A 22731-nucleotide genomic window follows, 5' to 3' on the forward strand; every position below is an offset into this window, starting at 1 on the left:
TAAGTTGTTCTTGCTATCAGTACCTGCATCCACACCTATAGCTGACTGTGAGGATGGTGGAAACCCTTGAATGTGGGAAGGGCTCTCCTGGATACAGCCATAGAGGAAGAGCAGCAAGTTCTCCTAAATGAACTGGGTTGACTTAGATCAGCTGAGGAGGATTCAGACCTATTTCATAGCCATTCGTTGCTTTTCATGTTAAAAAAATCAAATGCAGCAGGATGCATGAGTCCCTGCGAAGTTTAGAAAAACATGCCTGAAATTGCCAAAAATTCTGAACCATGATGGAACACTTTGGTATTGGGCCCGTGCCTCCTGGTTTTGTTCCTGGATGATATGTTGTACAAGGGATTATGCAGAATCGTGGTAAACTGGGCTGAAAGTCTTTCTTCAGCAGAGCATGTCAAGGCTTAGTGTATACCTCCCACGTTATCCTACCTCCATCTCCATTATTCTGGTGTTGGAAGGTCTCGTCATAGCCCATTAGGTCTCCACAGCAGGATTTTGGGAGGAACCCACTTGTTTGTTAACCTTGTTCCAGGTTTTGTTTGCTGGAACAATAAAACACAGGAGAGCAGTTCGGCTGTGGGACCAGCCCCAGCCGAAGCTACAACTCTGGGGCTGCTCTCACAGAGGCAGTGAATTCTCCGAGTACCGCGTTATTAGCGTATTTCCTCTTTTACCACAGATCAAGATCAGCCTTTTTTTTTTTTTTTTTTTCCCTGGAATCTCTGTGTGAAAATTAAATTCCTCTGCAGGATTTTTTCTGTGGCCTTTCTTCCCTGGAGTACCCAAGCCCAGAAAGTTCAGGCATGACAATTCCACCCCCTCCACCACTTCGCGGCTCTCCCCTAATCGTACTCAACTTTCAATTATTTATACTGCCGGAAAATCGCGCCGAGTTCACACCCCCAGCCCTGAAACACAATTCCGCTTTTGTGCAGGGAATACAATCCTTCACTTTCATTAAGTGTGCGGAGACCGAGATGAGAAGTGCCTGTTGTGTTCGCATCCCTTGGCTCGCGATGAGAGGAGCTGGTTGTTTTTGCAAACGTCCTAAATAGCCCTGTAAGGGTTACGGCGAGTTTATTTACATTATTACATTTAAGTGCAAATAGAAAATTGCCCAGCCATAATGGAAAGGTTATGCAGGGCTCTGTCAGGGCTCTTTTCCCTGCCACCTCACCCCTCCCAGCTTTCTGCTCTTACAGGCTCAGACATGGGAAGGCTGTGTCTGGAAGGAGCTGTAGCTCTTGGTCCTGTAACACCAGAGTTTGCTTACCAGACAAACAAAAGTGTCAACTGGCGTTTCTTCCACTGCAGACTGCATGTAGTCCTGCCTGCCATAGGAAAGGCTCCTGATCAGACTCACCCCAGCCTGATTTATGAGCGTTGGGTGCTATTTACTTCTTCCCCGTAGCACCTGAATAACTGACCTTTTCTGCAGAAGCAGGCTATAGAGTATGAAGTTGGGAGTATGTTTTCTGCCTTATTCCCTTCCTGCTTGCCTAGAGTCATGCCGTGCTTCTCCTTTTCTGCAGCCAGAGCAGTTTCATGTCTCGTGCAAACACAAGTATTCCCACTGCAGAACTGTCTTTTGCAATTTCCTCTTTCCCTCCTTCAGGGGAAGCATTGATGAGTCTCCAGTGGAGTGAGCAGTCATGGCAGCAAAACCCACAGAGAAGCCACACTGCTGAGCAGATGATGCAAAGTCATGCAGAAAGCAAGAGTCCTCCTGCTCTGGGACAGCAGCTTTGTGCACCCTCCTTCCTGGGTGCCCTGTTTGAACAACACCCAGCCAAGCTGGGGGCTTTGCTCTCCACCTTTTGCTTTTCATTTAAAAGGAGAGATCTGGTCTATAGGATCCATGGAGGAAAGGGAGGACTTGAGCTCTTACAGCATGTCAGATCCTTTCGCACTGCCTGTAGTTTTCTGAAGCTACACCATTTAACTGTTGGGTTAGCATTCGCTCTTCCATGCCCAGGAGAAGCACGCTGGGTATATGTGGAAGATGAAGGTGTCCTAGGAGCATGCCAAGGGTGTGTTACTGATCCATGGCATTCCCAGGTCCAAACCCTGAGAGCTTAATTCTGGGTGGGATCTGCAGGTCTGTAGCAGCGGGTCACACTGTTCAGGCCTGCAGCTGCAGCAGGGCTGGCGTGAGCTGCAGCTGTCCCTAACGGTGTGCGGGTCCTTGCACATGGGACTCATTTGAGCACAGCTGGGACCCTTTGAGGGTGCAAAGCCAGCAGAGCAGAGTGGGGAGTTGCAGTCCAGGAAGGAGGTCCACGCTTTGGAGCAGAGTGAGTTGCTGACAAATTCTTGATCGGCAGATATGAACAAGCTCACAAAGAACTAAGCAGAGACTCCTAAAAGCATCTCTGTGTTTAAGATAATTTCTAAACCTGCAGTGCAAGCAGGGCTCTGTACTGAAGCTGTTGGTGAGGCATCAGTGTCGATGCAGAGATCTTTCTGATTCACCAGGCGCAGTCAAGGGCAGATCCTAATCAATTTAGCACGTTTTTGCAAACTGAGTTAACATTGGAGCCATGTGCCTGGATCTTGATGCATTTGGGTTTTTTAAGGGTGTGTTAAGAAAACCAGTGGGACTTGCTGACCTACTATCTTCAGCCAGGTGTTTTGAGAGAGGTGAAGGATGACCACGGAAACACTGTGTGAGGGAGAGAGAGAGGAAAATGCCAAATGGGAAAGAATTAGAAAGTGAACCAGAAAAGGACGAAGTAAAATGACAACAGGGAAAAAATTCCACTGGAGGACTAAGGTGAGTTTAACGATTGAAGTTTTGTCTTATAGTATAGAGTATATCTTATCCATCTGGAGCAAAAATGATTTCACAGGCTTTTCTTTTTATCTGACTAATCTCTGGCTTTTGGCAGCCCAATGAGGTGGGACATTTTGGCCTCTCGGTGGTCTGGGGAGCTTTGAAATCCAAATCTAGGCTTGTCCTGATCACTACAGTGATGTGCTGCAGCTGCCTGAGCAAAACTGGTTTGTGTGTCTTCCTGGTGAGGAAAATATATTGTGGGATGGTATGTGGTGAACACCTGCGTCCCTGTACCAAGTCCAGATTGTCTTGTAGTTTTTGGTGTGTTGGTGGCTTAGCAAAAACCTGTGTAGTTGTCTGTGATGCCTGTGTGTTACCGTGCTGAAGGTTAGAGGGTGCCGATTCTGACCCATCTCACTTGTACATAAGGGTAGGATTTAGTATTTGGTGTTTCAGGAGGTGGCAGAGATTCAATTACCATTGGGATCTGGGAATAAGGCAGATGGAGAAGTAAAGGGTGGTGTGCTCCACAAAGGTGGTCCCTGGCTATCCTTAAGCAAAAGGAGAAGTTTGCAAAAAACATTCCCAAGGTGGAGAGAAGCCCTGCAAAGCTTTGGGTTTGTTCTGGCTGTGGGACAGCCCTGGATTACACGGCTGGGCAGGGGTGTGCTGTGGGCTGCAGGAGCAATAGGACTGTAGGTTCCTGCCTGTTGCTGTTAAGAAACCTCATGTCGAATCCTGTTCCGCTCTTAGGTCAAAATATATTTCATCGCCTTAGTTTTTTATGTAATTAGGAGCCAGGAGTCTGTGGTGTGGAACAAGGAGTGGGGAACTGCTGGTGTGGCAGGAAGGTTATCTGGAAATATCCACCCATAAAAAGGGGGCTATAATCAGCCCTCCTGGAGAAAGTTTATTCATTAATGTTTGTAAAATGCTTTGAAGTCTTCGGCTGGGAGTCTTTTTAACAGAGCCAAATGTTAGTTGTATTACAGTAGCTAAGCCAGACCTTAATGACCATGTTCTCTCTCCTCTTCCCGAGCCCCCAGCCATTTCTAACAGGTTTTGGTGAAGAAGTGAAATGTCAGCAGAGTGACCAGAGAGAAGAGAACTGCTCAGGAGAAATGTGAATAGTGCTTTTCTTTCTTGTGATTATATCCTAGTCCCATGGACTTTTGCTGCCAGGAGTGGAATTTATAGAAGGGATGAGTTTATTTCCAGGCTTGTACCATGTTATCCCAGTTGGTAACTGGTTTAGGGTCCCATTGCATTAGTATTCACCGGTGGCCTTTGGGCGATTAAAGTCATCCCAGCTTGTCTTGGTGGGAAGTCACTGTAGCAAAGCTGGCACGCTGGGATGGGAGGGAACCATGGCTGTCGATGGGGTGCATGGTGAGCAGGCAAAAGACTTGGCTGGGGTGAAACAAGGAGGCCCCAGGGCAGGATGCAGGGGAAAGCTGGTTTGATGGGGTTCTCAGCTCTGGCTGCCCATAAGTGCCCTGCCTCCATGCCTATCCGTTTCCTACAGCATTGCCTATTTCCTATCCGTAACAGAATAGTATTTGCTTTTTGATTTGCTTGATTTCTGGTGGCAGGAGGTGGGGCTTGGTGATGCCATTGGTGGCAGCAAGGGCCATTTTCTGTCATATGAAGGAAATGGGGTGGGTTCAGTCCATGCTGTGTTCCCAGAGTACCTGTGGATGGGGTCACAGCATGGAGGTGAGCAGGTAACCGGGTGCACCAGGACACATCCCAAAGAGTGAGCTGCTGTTACAAAACTAATCTCTGGACTTGCACCCATTTGCTCTGGGTGGCAACCAGGAACATCTCCTTAGTGTGGCCTGATGTGTCATGTGTTCAGACATGGCCAATAACCTTCCCGGCCAGCTCTGATACCCCGGTTCATTGTGCATCAGTTCCCTGGCCTTGCCCAGGGTTAGGCTGGGATGGCTCCTGCCTCGAGGACTGCGTTTGCTGATCATTGCCTGAAGATTTGAGTTGCCTACACATGCCTTGGTGTGGGTAAGGCTGCTTTGCGTTGGGATGATGGGTCTCAACTGGGTGAGAAAGGAGATGTCTCCAGCCCAAAGGCAGACCACGCTATGTGCCATGCACCCCATAGCAAGGATGCTGGAAAGGTGCCTTGGAAAAACAGAGAGGACCTAGCGTCTTCCCCAGAAACCTGACATTTCTAGTGACCCTTCCTTTGAAATCACCCTCTGATCATGGAGCTCGCAGCCAAAGACCGACCCAGCCCTTGCCTCTAATCTCATCTTTCCTCTTCGAGTCCCGTCCCTGGAAAGATGCAGCTCTCCAAGAAGACATTCCAGGGGGGTTTAATCACTGTTGCTCACTGCAGCCCTGCTGTGCTTGTGGTCTAAGCACCTGCTGTTTCATTTAATTAGCAACAAATGGGAGGCGTGGGTTGGGGGGAACAGAGAGCAGCACCCTGGTGAAGTATTTGCTGCAATGTGATGTATTTTATTTTGGGTTCGGAACGGAGGCCATGAGGAACATTTTCCAGAGGGCTCCATAAACCACCTCCGTTCACAGAGTGATTATTTGAGGAGGGAGGGGGGTGTGGATTTAAATCGGTGCCGCTAATTTCTGCAAACAACCACATTATTTTTAATTCATACTCCAGGCTCCCTCCACCCATGGCTTGATGTTAGGAGCTGTGAATTTTCCACGTCATAACAAAGTCCCTCTATAAAAGAGAGCCCTTTAAATATATTTTTAAAAATTGATTTCAGATACGTCAGGCGCTCAAGTCAGTTTTCAGAATGGAAAAATAACTCTTTCCTTCCCTCGTGGTGACCTGTTAATTTATTTGTATTTCAGTAGCGCATACCAGCTCTGAGCAGAGGTAGGTCTCTCTGGTGTTAGAGGCTGGAAAATGCATGAGAAGCCACAAGCCCTGATGAATATTTTGAAAGAAATAATCCCTTTGTTCTCCATGATTAGTTAAGCTCGGGAGCTCTCTGTTAAGATAAAAGCATTACACTGCTAGCAGCGTTTTACCAATATAGGCAAAGGAGATGGGGACAACTGGGGTGAGACTTCGGGATAGAGCCACTTGTACTGGACATCGACTGTGCCCCTGTCCTCAGGAGATCAGCAGCCAGAGCTTTGTGCAGTGCAGCTTCCATGTGCCCACCAGCACTAGGGGCTGTTTTTCTCCATGGGGGTGGCAAGTTTAATGGTGGTCTCTCATACTTTTGGTGCAAACCAGAATTCATAATATAAATACATATAAAGTGTATGGCCTTCTGTCTTCCTTTCTTAGGATGATTAAAGCACCACAAGGCCTGCAAGGAAGAACACTGTACTTTTTCTTTTTTTTTTTTTCCTTCCCCTGCCCTTTTTGCCCTCAGCAGAAAAGTTGAGTTTAAGAGATCTGGCTTTTGGTTTCTCCATTCTGTAAAAGCTTTCATCTCCCATGGATTTTGAGAAGATAAGTTCATTCATGGCCATCAAGTGCCTAGATACAGCGGTGACTGGGGTTGTGATGAAAATTTGGACTGATCATTTTGTTCACGTGCAGAGTTTTAAACTTAGTCCCGAATATTGGGTTCTGGTCCAATGACATTAAAAGTTCACAGAAAATTCTCATTTTGTGAGATTGTCATCATCTTCAACACCAGAAATACGGAAATCCTTGCTCTGTGTCCATCCTACAGGCCTTCAGTATTAGAATAGAATAGACTATTTCAGTTGGAAGGGACCTACAGTGATTATCTAGTCCAACTGCCTGACCACTTCAGGGCTGACCAAAAGTGAAAGCATGTTATTAAGGACATTGTCCAAATGCCTCTTAAGCACTGACAGGCTTGGGGCATTGACCACCTCTCTAGGAAGCCTATTCCAGTGTTTGACCACCCTCTTCGTAAAGAATATAAGCCAGTTTGTAGTTATCCATTGCCAACACAATCAGTGGCACCGTAATAGCCCTGGAGACTTTGCAGCTGGGAAGGCAAATGTAAGAGAGGTTTCCCTGGGAAGAGAATTTGGTGGTACCTGAAAATCCAGTGGCGTCGTGGAAGGAAGAATCACCTTTGCATGATGTGCCTTAAGCATGGAAAAGTGGTCCTTCTTCAACCTAGAAATCATTGATTTTGCAGAAATCAGCTCTTCCTCTTGCTTTTCTGAGTAGGTTCATTGTTTTTTCATCTGCTTGCAAACATGCAGCGCTTATCTCCTGGGCCTGGCGACTCCTACGAGTCAGCATTATGCAGAGAATCAACTCCATAACCCCCTGGCACTACCTCTTCCTCCTCTTAGTTTTTCCTCCTTTCTCCATATTCCTCTCTGATGTTAGAAATAGGTTCTTTCAGTGTGGATCAGATCTGGAAGCAATACCTTGAGGGACACATTCAGATTCGGGATATAAAGTTTGGAGTTCTTTTTCCACCTTCTTTGACATTTGAGAGATGCTTTTAAGTAGACGAGATACTATTACAGTGTCAGCCTGTCTGTCATTGGTAGCATTGATGTTTGAATCATGTTCTGCTCGGTTTTAACAGAAATGCAAGAGAAGCTGTCTGGCTGTTTCCCTTGTTGCAAATTTGTTTCTGTTTTCAAGCCTCTGTTGTATCTGTGCTGGTCAGTGCTGGTCAGTCCTGCATCCAGGCAGAGGATTGCCTGCCCAGGCTGCTCTTGCTGCCTGTAATGGAGAACAGCCCCTTTGCTTGCCCCTTCACCTGCTGGTGCTTGCTTTCGAAACATGAGAATCTTCCTCCAGCTTCAAATCCTTCTCCACGTTGATACTAATCTGCAAGGTTCAAAGCAGGGGTGAGATTTCAAAGCTTCCTTAACCATGTTAGATCTGCAGTTTGACACTCAGGCCGTGTTGAAAGCCCTGGTCTGAAGCACTTATAATCACATCTCTGCACCTGTTGGAGCAGGGAAAATTTCTTCTGAGTTTTGTTTCTGTTTTTCTTAAGTTGCTCTCAGATTTTCCTCCGTTCCTGGCCAGTGTGACGTTCTCTGGCATCTGACCTCATGGAGAGACGTGCACCAGCCTCAGATGAAGGACTAGAAACAATTGTCTGCACCTGGCTGAGCAAAATAGGTTATTTGTGTGTATGCGTGTGTGTCTGGTAGTGTAATTTATTTGTTCAGTTACTTTAGCCAAGGTTTCCCCCCCAAGGAAGCCCTAATTAAGCGAGATAACTTTGCATCTGGGTTGCTGGCAAAGAGCAGGTTGCTGCGCTCGCCTGTGTGCTGGCCACAGGTGTGTAGTTCCTGCCCTCCTGTGCCCTTTTCTATCCCTGTTTGATAATGAAGGGAGGTTAGCAATAGCTGGGAATGGATGAGGCTGTTGTCTTGCTTTCTGATGGAAAACAGGACATTCTGTGCTCCAAAATAGCATATCTTACCCTCAGCAGGGTACATACGTGGAATCTAATTTTCGAAGTTGCTTGTGTTCTGGTAGAAAGCAGTTGGTGTGTCATTTCTCTTCCCACCTCCTCCCTGCTCTACTTCTTTTTTGGGATCCTTTTTTTAAAGAAAATTGAAGTTTTAGGGCTAGGTTCTGCAGATGGCTGAAGAGGCAGTTCCCTCGAGAAGCTGTACCCTGATCTGTTACAGCCATAATGCTGAGGTACTAAAGGCTGACCAAATAAATACCCTATGGAGCACACAAGGATCACACGGGCTCACAGCTTCAGCAGCCAGGTCTAGATACCGCAGTGCCGTCATACAGCTTGGCTGTATTACAGGGAATTACAGGGCCTGGACGTGGCCAGAATCTCACTGATGCAAATTAACTGTGTCCCTGGATACTTTCTGTGACAAAGCATCATCAAGGCTGAGCCAGGGCCTGGGGCAGCAGAGACGTGTATGGTACCTGCAGCTTGTTGGTTAGACTTGGACTTTCCAACACATCTGTGGGGATATTTCCACAGTTTTGGCATCCTTCTGATGTCTCTTTATTGTGGATTTGTGTGATGGGGAGGAGGACAGGATAGACGAGTGCAAACCCACAGGGAGGATGAGAAATATCCCTGGATGCCTGCACAGTGCCCAGCAGGGTCAATGCAAGATGACTGTTATGCTCATCTGGCCTGCCTGTCTGTCCTGTCCAGCTTCTAAAGCTGGTCACACAATGTGGAAAGGCATAGAAATCTGCATCCTCACTGGTCTTGTCCTGGTTGGACGTCAGCCTAGCCACCAAAGCAACCCATAGGTCACCACCTTCCCTTCAGAAAGCTCCTCAGAAATGTTTGGGAAGGAGCTGCTGGATGGGATGAGTTGTGAGCTGCCTATTCCTGGCATCTTGGTCTCCCCAGGACCCTTTCCTTGCATCACCCAAGCATAATTAGTGTATCCTTCACCTGGGCAGAGTGGATTGCATGTGTGACCAGACAGGCTGGACACAGCTCTGGCTTTCAAGGCAGTGCTGTGCTGCCCGCAGCAGATAGCAGCATACTGGGTACCTGCTGCGCCTGGTCCTGCTGGCCACGGTCCCACCACTGGGTCTCACAAAGCTACCAGGGAGGGATACAGTCTGGAAACCTCCTGATGGGAGGATGGAGCTGGAAGCAGTCCCTCTCCTCCCGGATGCAGGCACCAGCCTCTGTGTGCAGTTTGTCCCTCACAACTTGTAACAGTTTTATCATCTGCAAATTTGGAAAAGTCACAGCCCTGACAGTATTTCTTGACGATATGCCTGCACCACTTAAAAGCTACTGAGACTAAAAAAGACCAAAGAAACCCTCACCGTTGTCAAAGACCTCCATCGGTGCTTTTAATACCCTGCCAAATATTACATGTGATTAATTGGTATAATACACAGAATGCCATCTGGTCTGCAAGTGGCGCGCCCGGGGATGGATGATGATTATCTGAATGAAAATCCTGGAGTACCACGCGAGGCCCTGTAAACACTTGCTGTGCCCACCCTGCTCCGAGCCATGCACACGCAGCCACCGTGGCTGCCGTCCAAGCCCATCTACTTTCCCAGGGTTTGCTTTCATTCTTAATTAAATTAACAAACCTCCTCAGGCAGACTTGTACTTACAAAAATAAGGGTTAAGGCCCAGCCTCCCTTCTCAGGGGGCTGGGTCAGATTTATCCTGCGGGATGTGTTGTCACTCCTTCCAGTGCAGTATTGTGTCACGGTCTGGTCCATCTGCAAGGTCCTTCGGGATGGCTGCGCAGGTCCCCTGGCATCCTCCTTCTTGGCGTGGGCTTTAAGGACTCAGTTGTTACCCAAATCCCTCAGAGAGAGAAGAGTGTCTATGCTGTGCATTGGGGCAGCAATTGGAAGGAGCTGGTATGGGTTTGAGTGTCCAGCTAAGGTGCCGGTGTTGTGCAGTTGTGCTAGCAATGGGAGGTCTTTTTGAAACAGCTTTTCTGATACCTGTGGACTTTGTCTCCCCTGCCCAGAAGTAAATCTGCAGAGAAACCCATCCATGAGATGCCATTGCAACAGGCACTGGTAAGAAGGACAGACTTGTAAGCCAAGGTTTGTTCTTGTATTCCAGCCCCTAAATTCTTCCCTCCCTCCACTGCAACCCCAAGCGGGAAACCCCAGCTTGAAGTCTGTCCTTCCTGTGCATGGGACACCTTCGCTGTCCCTACGTGCCAGATAAGCACCCTGGGGAGATGCCAGCACCCGGGCCAGGCAGTGCCCGAGCTTGAAGGGTCCACGCTGGGACTGGGAGCGTAAAGGCTGGCAGCTGGCTCTGAACTGTTCGAAACCGCCTGTCCTGCTGGCTGCTTGCTTACCTCCCTCGAGGCCCGGAGCAAGGTATCTGTTACACGTGCAGCTCCGTTTGCCTGCATAGGCGATGGGATTTGTTGTCTGTTCTCCTTTCTAAATCCCCCCAAAGATGGGAGACACATGTGTTTGGAACCAGATACGCAGGCAAAACATCTTGGGGTTCAGAGGTAAGGAGAGGGGAGAAAAGACGACAAAGGAGTTTCTTCCCAGCGTGGAGTTAAAACCTGTGGTTATGTTTTGCTTGGCACGGTTTCTTCATTGTACTGAGCTGGGCGGTCGCTCTCCCCCGTCTCCCCAGAGCTACAAGTAGTGTCCTATGGAGATGAGTAGATACTATTTCAGATGGAGTTTCTGAAGTAAAATGTGCCATTGTGTTCAGAGCTATTGTTTCTGTTTTCAATATTGAAGTTACTTGTGGTTTCCAAGGGACAATATATTAAGCAGAGCTAACAGGCTGTAGAGAAGATGTAGATTATGAAAACAGAGGGATTAAGTTTCATACATTTGGAGCTAAAGTCTCATCTCTCTCATAGTAGCATAAGTAGGGGAGTAGTCTTGCAGGCTCACAGAACTCTACCAATTTAACTAAGGGTGTGTTTTAAAGTAGGTTTAGTTAAAACCGTGGCCACCACTGTGTGAGCAGCAGAAGTCTCTGTAACGATGGATTCTGTGGGTGAAAGATCAATGACCATCCAATGTATAAATCAGGTTTCAGAGCATTCCTGCGCCTGGCTTTGCACCGGTTCAAACAAAATCGGTTTGCAGACATGGAGTGGGTAGGCTGGGTAGCTCCTGCATAAAACACTGATGAAATCAGCAGTTATACCTGTATGACAGAGGGGTAAGGAAGGGTAGAAGAGGGCATTGCTTACCAGATGTGATTCTCCAGCCCCTGACACCCGTAGTGCTTTGGGGGACCAGCTGGACCTAGGAGGGCATGTGAGGGGGCCCTTAAATGAAGAACCAGCCCCCCGCCCCTGCAAGATGCCATCCTAAATCTGTGACCTTGCAGAGCAGGCCAGCAGTTTTGTTCTCTGGATAATCTGACAGTGCTGGACAAAACCCAATCAGCCTGCAAATCTTGCTGACCTTAATATTTGGTGTGTGATTTGTGCTAACAGCAAGTATGTAATTAATAGCAGTGTTCTGCTGATGGCTCTGCATTGCTTTTAGGATGCGCCCTCCAGAACCTTGCTTGCAGCTGCAATGCAGCATTAGCCAGTGCTGCCAGGGGTTTCCCAAGGACTAGAGGGCTTGAAGCCCTGCAGCCTCCCACCGACCTGTCCAGCCTTTGCACTGGGCAGAGCTGCTCCTGCCTGCACAAACAGGCTCTCCTGGGCAGGATTTAGGCACTTGCATTTTTTACATTGTGAGGTCTTTGGAGTGGATCAGTAAGGTTGATGCACCAATAAACCCATAAAGCTCAGTGGGACTATGCTGTATTTCAGTGGTTGGCTTGAAAGGCTTGAAATTTAAAGAAGGATGGTAGGCAAATATTTTTTTAAATTCCCAGGTGATGTAGGAAGCAGTGATTAATGGAGGTGACCTGGGTGCTTTGCCTCCTTTCAGTGAAGCTCTTAGAGTTGCCATCGTATTTAAAAAATGGGACCTTTGCTCTGACAGTGCTGTCAGATGTAGTTCTGCTGCTGCCTGGAGGCCAATGTTATGGAAGAGCTTGGTCCTGCTCCCCTCAATGTCCAAGGGCAATTGTCACCATTGCTATAGTGTCTGTCACCGGAGCACGTTGGTCTCTTGCCACTTATGTGCAGTCTGAAGGGACGCTTCAAGGCCTGTGATTTTTGTAAGGGTAAAAAGTTGCAGGAGGTGAGGAAGGATGCTCTAGAGTTGAGGTCAGCTCTTCTCCCCAGCCAGGATTTTCACTGTGACCTGCAGTGAGCCTTTTAGGATGTGCCCAGGTTGAACAGCCTGAGTACCTGGGCTGGCTCTGGATATGCTACGTCCAGGAAAAATGCAAAACGCTTGCACCCCCTCCCAACATTATGAGCCTTCCTCAGAAGCTTGGCTAATTGATCTGATGGGGCATGGCATCGGTGTGGCTCTGACATCTCTGCACGACCCTGCTGTGCCACATAACTGCAGCATTCATCTCTCCACACCTCTCTCAAACAGGCATTATTGTATGGCCTTATTTTCCGGGATGCTGTTGGGACAAATCCACTGTAGATACCGGAGTAACAAGGGATGTATAATCATCACAGAGAGATGGAAAAGTATGAAGTAGCCTTTGTCCAAGCATCTTCCAGTGTGGTTAAGTCAGATGAGGCCAGTCTAATTTAGCACTGGGGAAAGAAAATGCTTCTGGCAGCAGACATCAATAGCTGCTCTGTGAAAGGACAGTGTGGGCTTTCTGAGCTCTTCAGAGATGCACCAAGTGCCTCTGTCATCCCAAACCAGCACCTCTGAATATTTTGCCAGTCTGCGTTAACCACAAACACTGGGCTTGTTTTGCGGAGCCTTTAGAGAAAGCTGCATTTCTGTATGAAAAATACCAAATGTCTCAGCTGGGAAACAGCATTCCCTCTTTTGATGGATCGTGTTGGGGAAAGACCCCCAGTCTCTGCTCCCCTCCTTCTCCTCTCCTGGCTGTTTTAGTTGGATACTGAGAGGTTTGTAAGATTTCCAAGATTTCTTGTGGAAATTTTCAGACCTGAGAGAGGCATTTTCCCTTTGGGGATTATACCATGCAGTAAATGTCTGTTCTCTTTATTTTATATGCGTTTTCCTGCTTTTGTTTGACTTTCTCACGAATTGCACTATATTTAATTCAGAACATATCCTATAATGCTGTAATTGTCAGGCATGTCAGCCTGTTGTTCGGATGGTTTTTGTTTCAGGGTTTTTTTTTTCTTTCAAAATAAAAGGAAATCCAGTTGCTGCTGCTTCTCAGGGATTGAATTAGTGCACTTCTCTTGCATGCTGCGGCATCATGTAACACCAGGAGAGAGCCAGTGTCACTGGCTGCCTGATAGAATTATTCCTGCCGCACTGTGGAACCGGTTACTGCTTTAGGAAGAGATGGAGTTTCACCTCCTTCTGCTGCATAAGATGTCAGTTATACATGTGAGCAGCTGACAAATGGGCTGTGCTGTGCTCAGTCTGTTTCATGTTCTCACCCAGAGATTTCCAAATCTTTTGCAAACTTTTGCTAATTGATATTATTCTCGTGAACAGCTCTGTTTTGGCTAATTTGAAGGGTTGGGAGTTAGGCAGGCCTCCTGCTGTCTGTGCAAGCAAACTGGTTTGTTGTTCCTGTGAGAGGGTGAAGCAGAGGAGGAATAAAAAAGAAGCTCAATGCAACCCACATCCAGGGGAAATCCTCCAACAGCTGTATCCTGCAAGAGGGATCTGCCCTAAGGGCAGCGGTTTTGTTCCCCATTGTGCATGAGCTTCTGTCATTGGTCTCAGCAGGTACAGTCCTGGGCCGGAGTAAATCAGGTCCTTCCATAAGTCAGTGTCCACTTATGTCATGGACACTCTGCTGATTAGCTGTAGCAGCAAATCTGTTCTGAAATCAAACCATTGAGGAAGTGATCTTCTCTGAACAGACATATAAAAGGTGAATCTGTAGAGACAGGCCGTCATGTTCTCTACTCTCTTGCTTGTTCTCATCTCCTGGCATTTAAATGCTGATGTGTTACCTAATAGCATGAGATCTGTTTGCTGGAAATGGTGGCTGACCATCTTCCTTAAGTGAAAGACCCCCTTGGATGCTCTGGTTAACCAGGATTTGGAATATGGTACGTTCGACAAGCCCACAAATGGGAGGATAAGTATATCTGAAACCCACCGAAAATACTTTTCCATTTGCTTCTGTCCTGCTGATTTTAGAAGAGTACAGTTCCTCTGGCTTCTGCTCGGCAGCATAAGGCTTGGAGCGTTTGTTGGCTTTTGATAAAATCTCATGCCACCTTCCTGAGATCTGTCTTGCATCTTGCAGATGCAAAAGCAGAGACAAGGCCAGAGAGGATTATCCATGGGGAAGCTCTGGCAGGCGACAGAATTCAATCTGATTCCAGCATTTTCCTTTCTTGCAGATCACACCATTTATAACTCAAAATATAGTTGATGATGTTGTAACCATCAGTCATGTCAGTGAGTAGCACAGCTGGTTTTCAGATTCAAAATGAAAGGAAGTTGCTGCTGCTCGTCAGGGTTTTAATTAATAACCCTTCTTCTATTCTGGTATCTTACCTCCCCTTCTCATCTAAGGTTTCGTTATCTACATCAGGGACTTTCAATCTTTTCTGATTTGCAGATGCCATGAACCCTTCCTGCTGAGGGTGTGAGTTCCATCATCACCAGTTTCAGATCCCTGGTAGCACCTTTGCTTTTCTTCCACTTTCTTCGGCAGCCCTCTCTTATTAGAAGTGTGTACACAACCACGTACACGTACAGATGTCTCCTCTCCTCTGCCCCACTTCTTTGGCTGCTCACGGCTTGGATGGGCGTACGCTTTGCTGGGTAAAAAACTGGCTGGATGGCTGGGCCCAAAGAGTTGTGGTGAATGGAGTTAAATCCAGTTAGCAGCCAGTCACAAGTGGTGTTCCCCAGGGCTCAGTACTGGAGCCAGTTCTCTTTAATATCTTCATCAATTATCTGGACAAGGGGATCGAGTGCACCCTCAGTTTGCAGACAACACCAAATTGGGCAGGAGTGTTGATCTGCTTGAGGGTAGGAAGGCTTTACAGAGGGATCTGGACAGGCTGGATCCATGGACAGAGGCCAATTGTATGAGATTCAACAAGGCTCAGTGCCGGGTCCTGCACTTGGGTCACAACAACCCCATGCAACACTACAGGCTTAGGGAAGAGTGGCTGGAAAGCTGCCCAGCAGAAAAGGACCTGGAGGCACTGGTTGACAGCTGGCTGAACATGAGCCAGCAATGTGCCCAGGTGGCCAAGAAGGCCAACAGCATCCTGGCTTGTATCAGAAATAGTGTGGCCAGCAGGACTAGGGAAGCGATCATCCCCCTGTACTCAGCACTGGTGAGGCTGCACCTCGAGTACTGTGTTCAGTTTTGGGCCCCTCACTGCCATAAAGACACTGAGGTGCTGGAGCATGTCCAAAGAAGGGCAACAAAGCTGGTGAAGGGTCTAGAGCACAAGTCCTGTGAGGAGCAGCAGAGGGAACTGGGGTTGCTTAGCCTGGAGAAAAGGAGGCTGAGGGGAGACCTTATAGCTCTCTACAACTACCTGAAAGGAGGTTGTAGCCAGGTGGGTGTCGGTCTCTTCTCCCACGCAACAAGTGATAGGACAAAAGGAAACAGCCTCAAGTTGCACCAGAGGAGGTTTAGATTGGATATTAGGAAAAATTTCTTCACAGAAAAGGTTGTCAATGATTGGAACAGTCTGCCCAGGGAAGTGGTTGAGTCACCGTCCCTGCAGGTATTTAGAAGATGTGTAGATGTGGTGCTTATGGATGTGGTTTAGTGGTGGACTTGGCAGTGCTAGGTTAACAGTTGGACTTGATGATCTTAAAGGTCCTTTCCAACCTAAATGATTCTATGATTCAGTTGGCTGTAGTCTCTTTCCACCTTGGGACTCTGGGCTCAGATCAGCCTCATGAGAAGGGATCACTGAGAGCTGGGATCACCATGTGCCTGGTGCCTAACTGTCCTCATGTACTTTACCTTTCAAGTCCAGCAGTGGCTAAATTAAAGTTATTGTTGGCTTGCCTCATTTTTAATGAAAAATCCATTTTCTAATGAGCACTTGGAAAATGAGAAGCTAATATGCCTCTTGGCATTCGTGTAGGAAGAGTTGTAGCCTTGGGACCACTTGAGTGACCAAGAGTAAGGTGGCAAACTCGGTGGGGTTTTTGGGGGCACCTTGCCAAAAATCTGCTGCTCATGGTCTCTTGGTCGTGGTTTGATTTTCATCCAGTATTTCTCTGGGACAGAAGTAAATTAGACGCCCTGTGGAGGGGGAGCAAGGCCCCATCTGTCTCTGTAAAAGGTCGGAGTCCGGTGTCCCTTTGCAGCCGTGGATGTTGTTTCGCTTGCCAAAGTAAGGGGTTTAAATGAAAGTCATCCTCAGGGTCTTTGTGTATTAAAATAAATCTCCCATGATTGTAGTGCTGACCTCCTGCTGGGCTTTGATTTTATCTGTGCACTTGGCAAACCTACATCCATTTGAAAAGGAACCAGCAAGATATGCATGCTGATAAGAGATTATGTGAGTGTCCTAATTTGCTCATTTTAAGGGGTGTGGAGAACTTCACTCTTCTGACTGGGGGAGAGTTAAAACTGCTGCAAGGAAGGAAGAGGAGGAATTAACAGCCCAGCTGGAAACTCCAGCTAGGGTCTGGTGTGAGGCATAAGTGGAGGTCAGGTAACTGTCTTAGTGGATTAATTTCAGGGAGTTAGATTTGGTTACAGACTTCCAAAATCTCGAGACCAAATCAGGAGCAAAGTTCCCACTGGCAAATGCCACAGGATCAGGCCATTGAACAGTTTCATGTCTCTTGCTGAGTAAAAGCCTCTCTTGCAAAAGTCACTCCTTAGTCTCATGTGCTGTAAGTCCTTATATCTACAACAGAAAGAAATGTTGGTTTATGAAAGTCTAACTAAGATAAATAAAATGTAGTAAGTAAATAATTATCAGGAAGATGCTTGGCTTCTTGTCCTCAGACATGCTACTTGTAACATCTTAAGCGGCACTTGTTTTCCTTTGTTAAGATTTTTATTCAGGTGGTACCATTGCAAGACAGACAGGGCCTGAATCTTATTTTCACAGCAGAACTCATGTGAAGTGACCACACATGCCATCAGCTGGTGATTGCTGAGCCCGTATGGTCCTTGTGTGCAGGAACATCTCTCTTCACAGCATATTCGACTTCTTAGGTAAAGGTGGCCTGAAGCAGAAGAGATGAGAAGTAACAGCTTAGCTGTAAGTGAGGACACTGGCTACACCTGTTATTTCTCATTTACGTGTGTGAGCAGCTTCCAGAGCTCCCTATTTTAGATCAAAAGCGTGCAGACTAAGTTATTTGCCTTTCAGTTTCTGGACATTTAATGATGAATTTGGGCCATGTTTGCAAATTTATGCTTTGCACCTTAAATTCTAGAGTAGTTTTCATTTAGTTGGTTCTCACAGTGAATGCTAATTCTCAGACAGTTGCTCGCTTCCAGGAGCTGGGACTTCAACAAAAAGGCCAGTTATGAGAACGAATATCACTGAAATCTTCCTATTCCATTCTTGCAAGTCAGGTGATTTTGTGGTTATATGCAAGTAGTAAGGAATGGACCAGTGCTCTGAGCCTGCTCTCATTTTAATGAGCAGCAACTCACATGAGTAATTCCCTTGATTATTAATGGGATAAATTGCATGGTTATTTGCTGACCACTATAAGAAAGTCATAATCTGGACCACAGGGTTTATAGCAGATCTTCTAAATGAGTTTAGCACAGAAGCAAGAAGGAAGCTGCTCGGAGCGGAAGGCAGAACTCCATGTAGGACTTATGTAGGAAATCTGTTGGCAAACCCAGAGCAGTTTGGAGAGAAGAGCCTGGTGTGTTGAGTTATTTGTAGATATGCATCTGTTGTGCCAAAAGCAGGAGGAGGATGTGTTTGTTCAGCCTGACCCCAGATGCACTGCCCAAATGGGTGGGAAGCTCACTTTCCAACTTCCATATACCCTCCCTGTTTCCAAACAGATCCCCCACCCTGTGACACAGTGACAGGCTAACAGATTTCTTTCTGCTCATCAAACTGGTCGTCCAGTTGGAGGCTCCCCCATGGTAGGATTCATGTACTACCACTTGTAAGCAGATGAACTGAGTATGGGCTACTCTAGGTTTGCCAAAATGCATTGCCCACTTGTGTTTTCTTATCTGCCCAAAGATTCCATCCTTTGGGACTCCTCATCCAGCCTGCTCTTCTTTTCCCACATGTTGGGATGATTTTACTCCAGGTGACAGGGAATGACTGTCATTCAGCAAATCTTGTCCCTAAATTAAATGTCATCTATCAAAGATGAGAGTGGCAATTTGTGGAGACCGTCCATGTCTGAGCAGAATAACTGGGGCATTAAGTGAAGGATTTTTATGCCCCAGCATATGTATATTTGCAATAACAACAATAAATGTTTCTCCATGAAAGGAAATTATTATTACAGACTAAAGAGTTTTCAACTTTCAGATGCACTGTAGACATCTGATTAAGTAAACTGAAAATCTGTGTATTTGTCTTTGGCTGTTAATCATCTGCATGGGGAAAGTGCTGTGACTACCAGGAGGAGTTTCTGTGGTGCAGCCCTTAGCTCCCTCTGTTCCCAGCTGCTCCATTTATCTCCACAGTTAGTGCCTCCTCTTACCACAGCCAGGCTGAGCCAGGGTGTTAGGCATTGACTCAGGGTATCCCATCCCCTCTGGGAAATTTGGGATGTTTCATTCAGGCCCATTGCTGTTTTTTTTCCCCCTGCATACGTCTCTTCCTCATTTTCTGCTTTGCCCCCTTCTCTGTGGGTGAGAGGATACAGGATCCTGCTTTTCTAGGATTTTAGATCTAACTTGTGCTGTCTTTGAATGGCATAACTGGGTGCAGGGAAGTGCCAAGGAAGGCTCCATGCTTCTGCTCATCTTTGTTTGGCTTTAACATCCTGAAGGGTTTCCTGTGTGGCAGAGCTGAACAGCAGTCATTACCTTCCACTCTGTGTTGCAGGTTCTCCCATTAATACTCATCCGTACAGACATAGTCATTCTGGAAGTGCTTTTTTAGGCATAAATGAGAATAGCCGGGCATAGTGGCAGGGGCATAGCTGCTGGGCTGCAGTTATGTGCTTGCTTAGATCCTTTTTAGGTGTGCTGGGTTTCCCATGTTATCTTGAGATTCAGCCAGTAGTTTCCTCCTGAACCTCCTGTATAGCTGCCCAGCACCAGCCTGTCTCTATTGCTGGGACAGCACAAATGCCGGACCCAACTTGTTGGTCCAGGGGCCAATGCACAAGTCAGTGGCAAATATCTTCTGGGGTCAGGGCTTGGAGAGGGACTGTTACACTCCTCCGTAGGTGCCCAACCTTGTACAGCCTCTTGAGAAGCAGCAACTACACTCCTTGTCTTCAGTTTCACACAAACGTGTGCATGTTGCCCATTGGGATTTTGTATCATATATCAAAGGTGAGAAATCTTCCATGTTTCCTGGAGAGTTTGCACTGGGACAGGCTGTGTCCCCATGAATTGCATCGATGGCCTCCCGAGTGCCTCTGCCTCCCTGCAGCTCCCTGCCATCCAGACCCTCCCAGCAGAGGCGAGAGCCGTGGCAGAAAGTGTAGTCTAGGAAATCTTAGCCAAACTCTTCTAGCTGCAGTTTATTGTATCTATTTTGCCGATATCCACCCCTTAGATAAATAGCATTAAGTTATACACGTTGTGACTCTCTTGATGTGGTTAAAAAGGCTTGTATTAGCCAAGCTAATCTAACTCCAAGAATAACCATGGGAATTTGACTGTATCGCTTCCAGCTTGAATCAGTCACTGTGTAGTAAAGTAAGAATCGCATTCCTGGCTAAAAGTGTAGCAACAGGAAAACTTCAAGTCAATCAGTGGGGATTCCCCCCCCCTCTTTTTTTTTTTTCTTTGAACAAAACTCCTGCCCATGGCTGACCTCAGAGCTCTACCTACAAGAAAACAAAATTTACCATTTTCAATAAAAAACATGTCTCCTTAGGCAGAAAAGTGAGTTAGCTAACAATCTGCAAAGCTATGGTGTATTTATTTACCAGGCTGACTCCCTGATGGGGAAACATGTGGGATCTTTTAACTTTTTCTCCTGCACAGATGTTCCTTCTACTCCTAGGTTTCCTCTTGATCTTTGGTTTGCCGTACCATATGGTGAAAATGCTGGAGATGTTTGATGCGGTGGAAGAGGAGAAGGATTCCATGTGCTGAAAACAAAACCAGCAAAAAATTATTTTTTTCCCCATGTTAGCAAAACAAAAAATTAAATTTTAAAGAAAGTCTTGTTGAGCTAGCAAAACTGCTAACTCACACACCCTCACTGTCAGACACATAGCATTGATGAGATTAAATGCTGATTGATGAGCCTCCCCCCTGCAGCTTTTGCTGCCACTTTAGGTATTTGTATTGAGCTGTAGATACAGTTCAGGTGAGGAGGTAATGGTATGCAAGGTCAAGTAACAGGACTGCTTGCTTTCCTTCCTTACCTTCCTCAGAGGCCACAGGTCCTGTGAACTGTGGGTTGAGACACATCTCTCTTGGTCTGTTGGAAACGAGTCACTGGGCTAGCAGGAGCTTTGGTGTTCCCACAGCCCAAGGGAGCTGAGGCTTCTGTGTAGGATCAACAGGGAAATAGAGCATTGCATTGTACATCTGAAACATGGGAAGAAATTAAATAGAATATGAAGATTTGGGTATTTATCTTGATAGCACCACGGGCTGAATGACAGCGAAAGGGTGCAGAGAGGGTGAGTGGGAGGGGTGAGAGACTCTGGCAGTTTTCAGGGCTGGGGACAGTCTCTCTTGGGCAGGTCCATGAAGGTGCCACTGGAGCAGGTGCTTCTTGCCTTTCTGGCTGAGGTTGTGCATGGCCAGTGTTCATCTTCAGTGGCACTGGTCCATCCAGGCTCATCACCCAAAGAGAAATTGTAGGGCTCATTCAGGAACATCAGGTCAATGTACTGCTTTCTTAGGCTTGCTTCCATAGAAAGTCACTGGTGGTCAGCAGTCTGCTCCACCATGCAAGCTGGTCATAGCGATCAATACCCCTTTGAGCTCCGCAGGTTGAAGGCTGGTCAGCCCTTAGGGGTGTGTTAGAAACAGGTGGTTGTGGTGGGCAGGGTTTAGGAGCTGGTGGGGCAAGATCTTAGCTGACATGGGTGAAACTCTAGCTCAGGTGATCCATAACCATGTGCTAAAGATTGCTTGTTAAGGGCTGAGAGCACACCTACTACGAGCTGTGCCTTCTGGCCATTTGTGGTGGTGATGTCCTCTGGGATGCTCTGCTCTCTGAGGCCTCTGTCCCTGCTGCCCTTTCTTTGCTGCTGCCCTCCATGTAGGGACTGCAGTGGAAGATATTCCCCCCAAACCCATCTCTCCCTCCCTGGGAAAGCATGAGTGCTCTCACTGCACCTGGGCAGTGGGCCATGCCTTGCCAGCAAGAAGGCAGAGTGGGTGTTTTATTAAATAACTTTTAATCCGGTTGCTTGAACAGCATTTTTAGCCAGGTGGGTGGCCTGTCGCAGGGATAGGTAAAACCTGTGTCTCCACCAACATAGCAGGTTGTGGATTAGGGCCGAAGCGTGTATTTTGTAACCAAGGATGAGAGCCTAATTTTAGAACGGTGGCAAGGCCAGGCTCAGAATTCTGCCTGGGCCTCGTCCCAGCTCCTCTGCGCTGCCAGAAACTTGCCCTCCCTTTCTTGGAGTGAACTGTATCATACCTTTTTATGCACAGACTCCCCTGCAACAAGGCGGAGGGGTTCCTGCAGTTGCTTTGCTTTGCTAATCCTCTTTTAAACCACACGCAGACCAAGAGATCCCCTGGTCTCTGTGCAGCCAGTCCATGTTTTTCCCCTAAGGCGTTTGTTCTGTTTCCTTTGCAGATGCAGCTTCTGGACAAATTCCCTATTGAAGGAGGCCAGAAAGACCCCAAGCAAAGAATCATCCCTTTTCTACCAGGTAATGCAGTGGGGAAAGCCCAGAATAAGACGGTTAAGAGCAGTTGAGGACTTCAGTTCCCCAGCCACCCTTTCTAGTACTTTTTGTGACCTGTCTTAACAAATGCCATTTCCCTGGGAGCTCGTGCATGCAGCCTTGTGATACCAGACCTCCACCTCCTCCTAAAATAACTGGCATGGTGTTTAGGGCTCCCAGGGGATCCTGCATCAGCTGTTCAGGTTCAGGTTGGCTCGTGCCCTGCTGCACAAAGGAATTTGATGGCTTCTGTGGGGTGCAACCAGACAGCCTGAGCTTGGGCCGCCAAGTAAGGGGCCACCAGAGGCCAGAGACACTGTTTTCTCCATTTGTGGATGCCGTTGCTCTGCAAACACTGTTACTGTACAATAAGGAATGAATAATTAGAGTTGCTACTGAGATATAAAGGAAACTGAAAGAAGGTTAAAAGCAAAAAGGGATTTCTGCAAGGCTAGCCAAAAAGATAAGTAAATATCTCTTTGGCCTCAGCCACTGTCCCTCTGACAGCTTTCAGAGAGGGGCTGGACGTGATGGATATCCTCTTCTCAAGGTA

General features: G+C 47.1%; 1 protein-coding gene across 4 annotated transcripts in view; it reads left to right on the forward strand.

The window, feature by feature from the left end:
* The window catches only part of SH3PXD2A (SH3 and PX domains 2A), a 269997-nt gene that overhangs the window by 55929 nt on the left and 191337 nt on the right, over window positions 1-22731 (forward strand). For all 4 annotated transcript variants that reach the window (XM_075757990.1, XM_075757991.1, XM_075757988.1 and 1 more), the window contains exon 3: window positions 22088-22163. In XM_075757990.1, coding sequence (XP_075614105.1) covers window positions 22088-22163 — 76 coding nt within the window. The remainder of the gene's footprint in view (window positions 1-22087; window positions 22164-22731) is intronic.

The sequence above is a fragment of the Balearica regulorum genome, chromosome 7, assembly GCF_011004875.1.
Source record: "Balearica regulorum gibbericeps isolate bBalReg1 chromosome 7, bBalReg1.pri, whole genome shotgun sequence".
Taxonomy (NCBI): Eukaryota; Metazoa; Chordata; class Aves; order Gruiformes; family Gruidae; genus Balearica; species Balearica regulorum.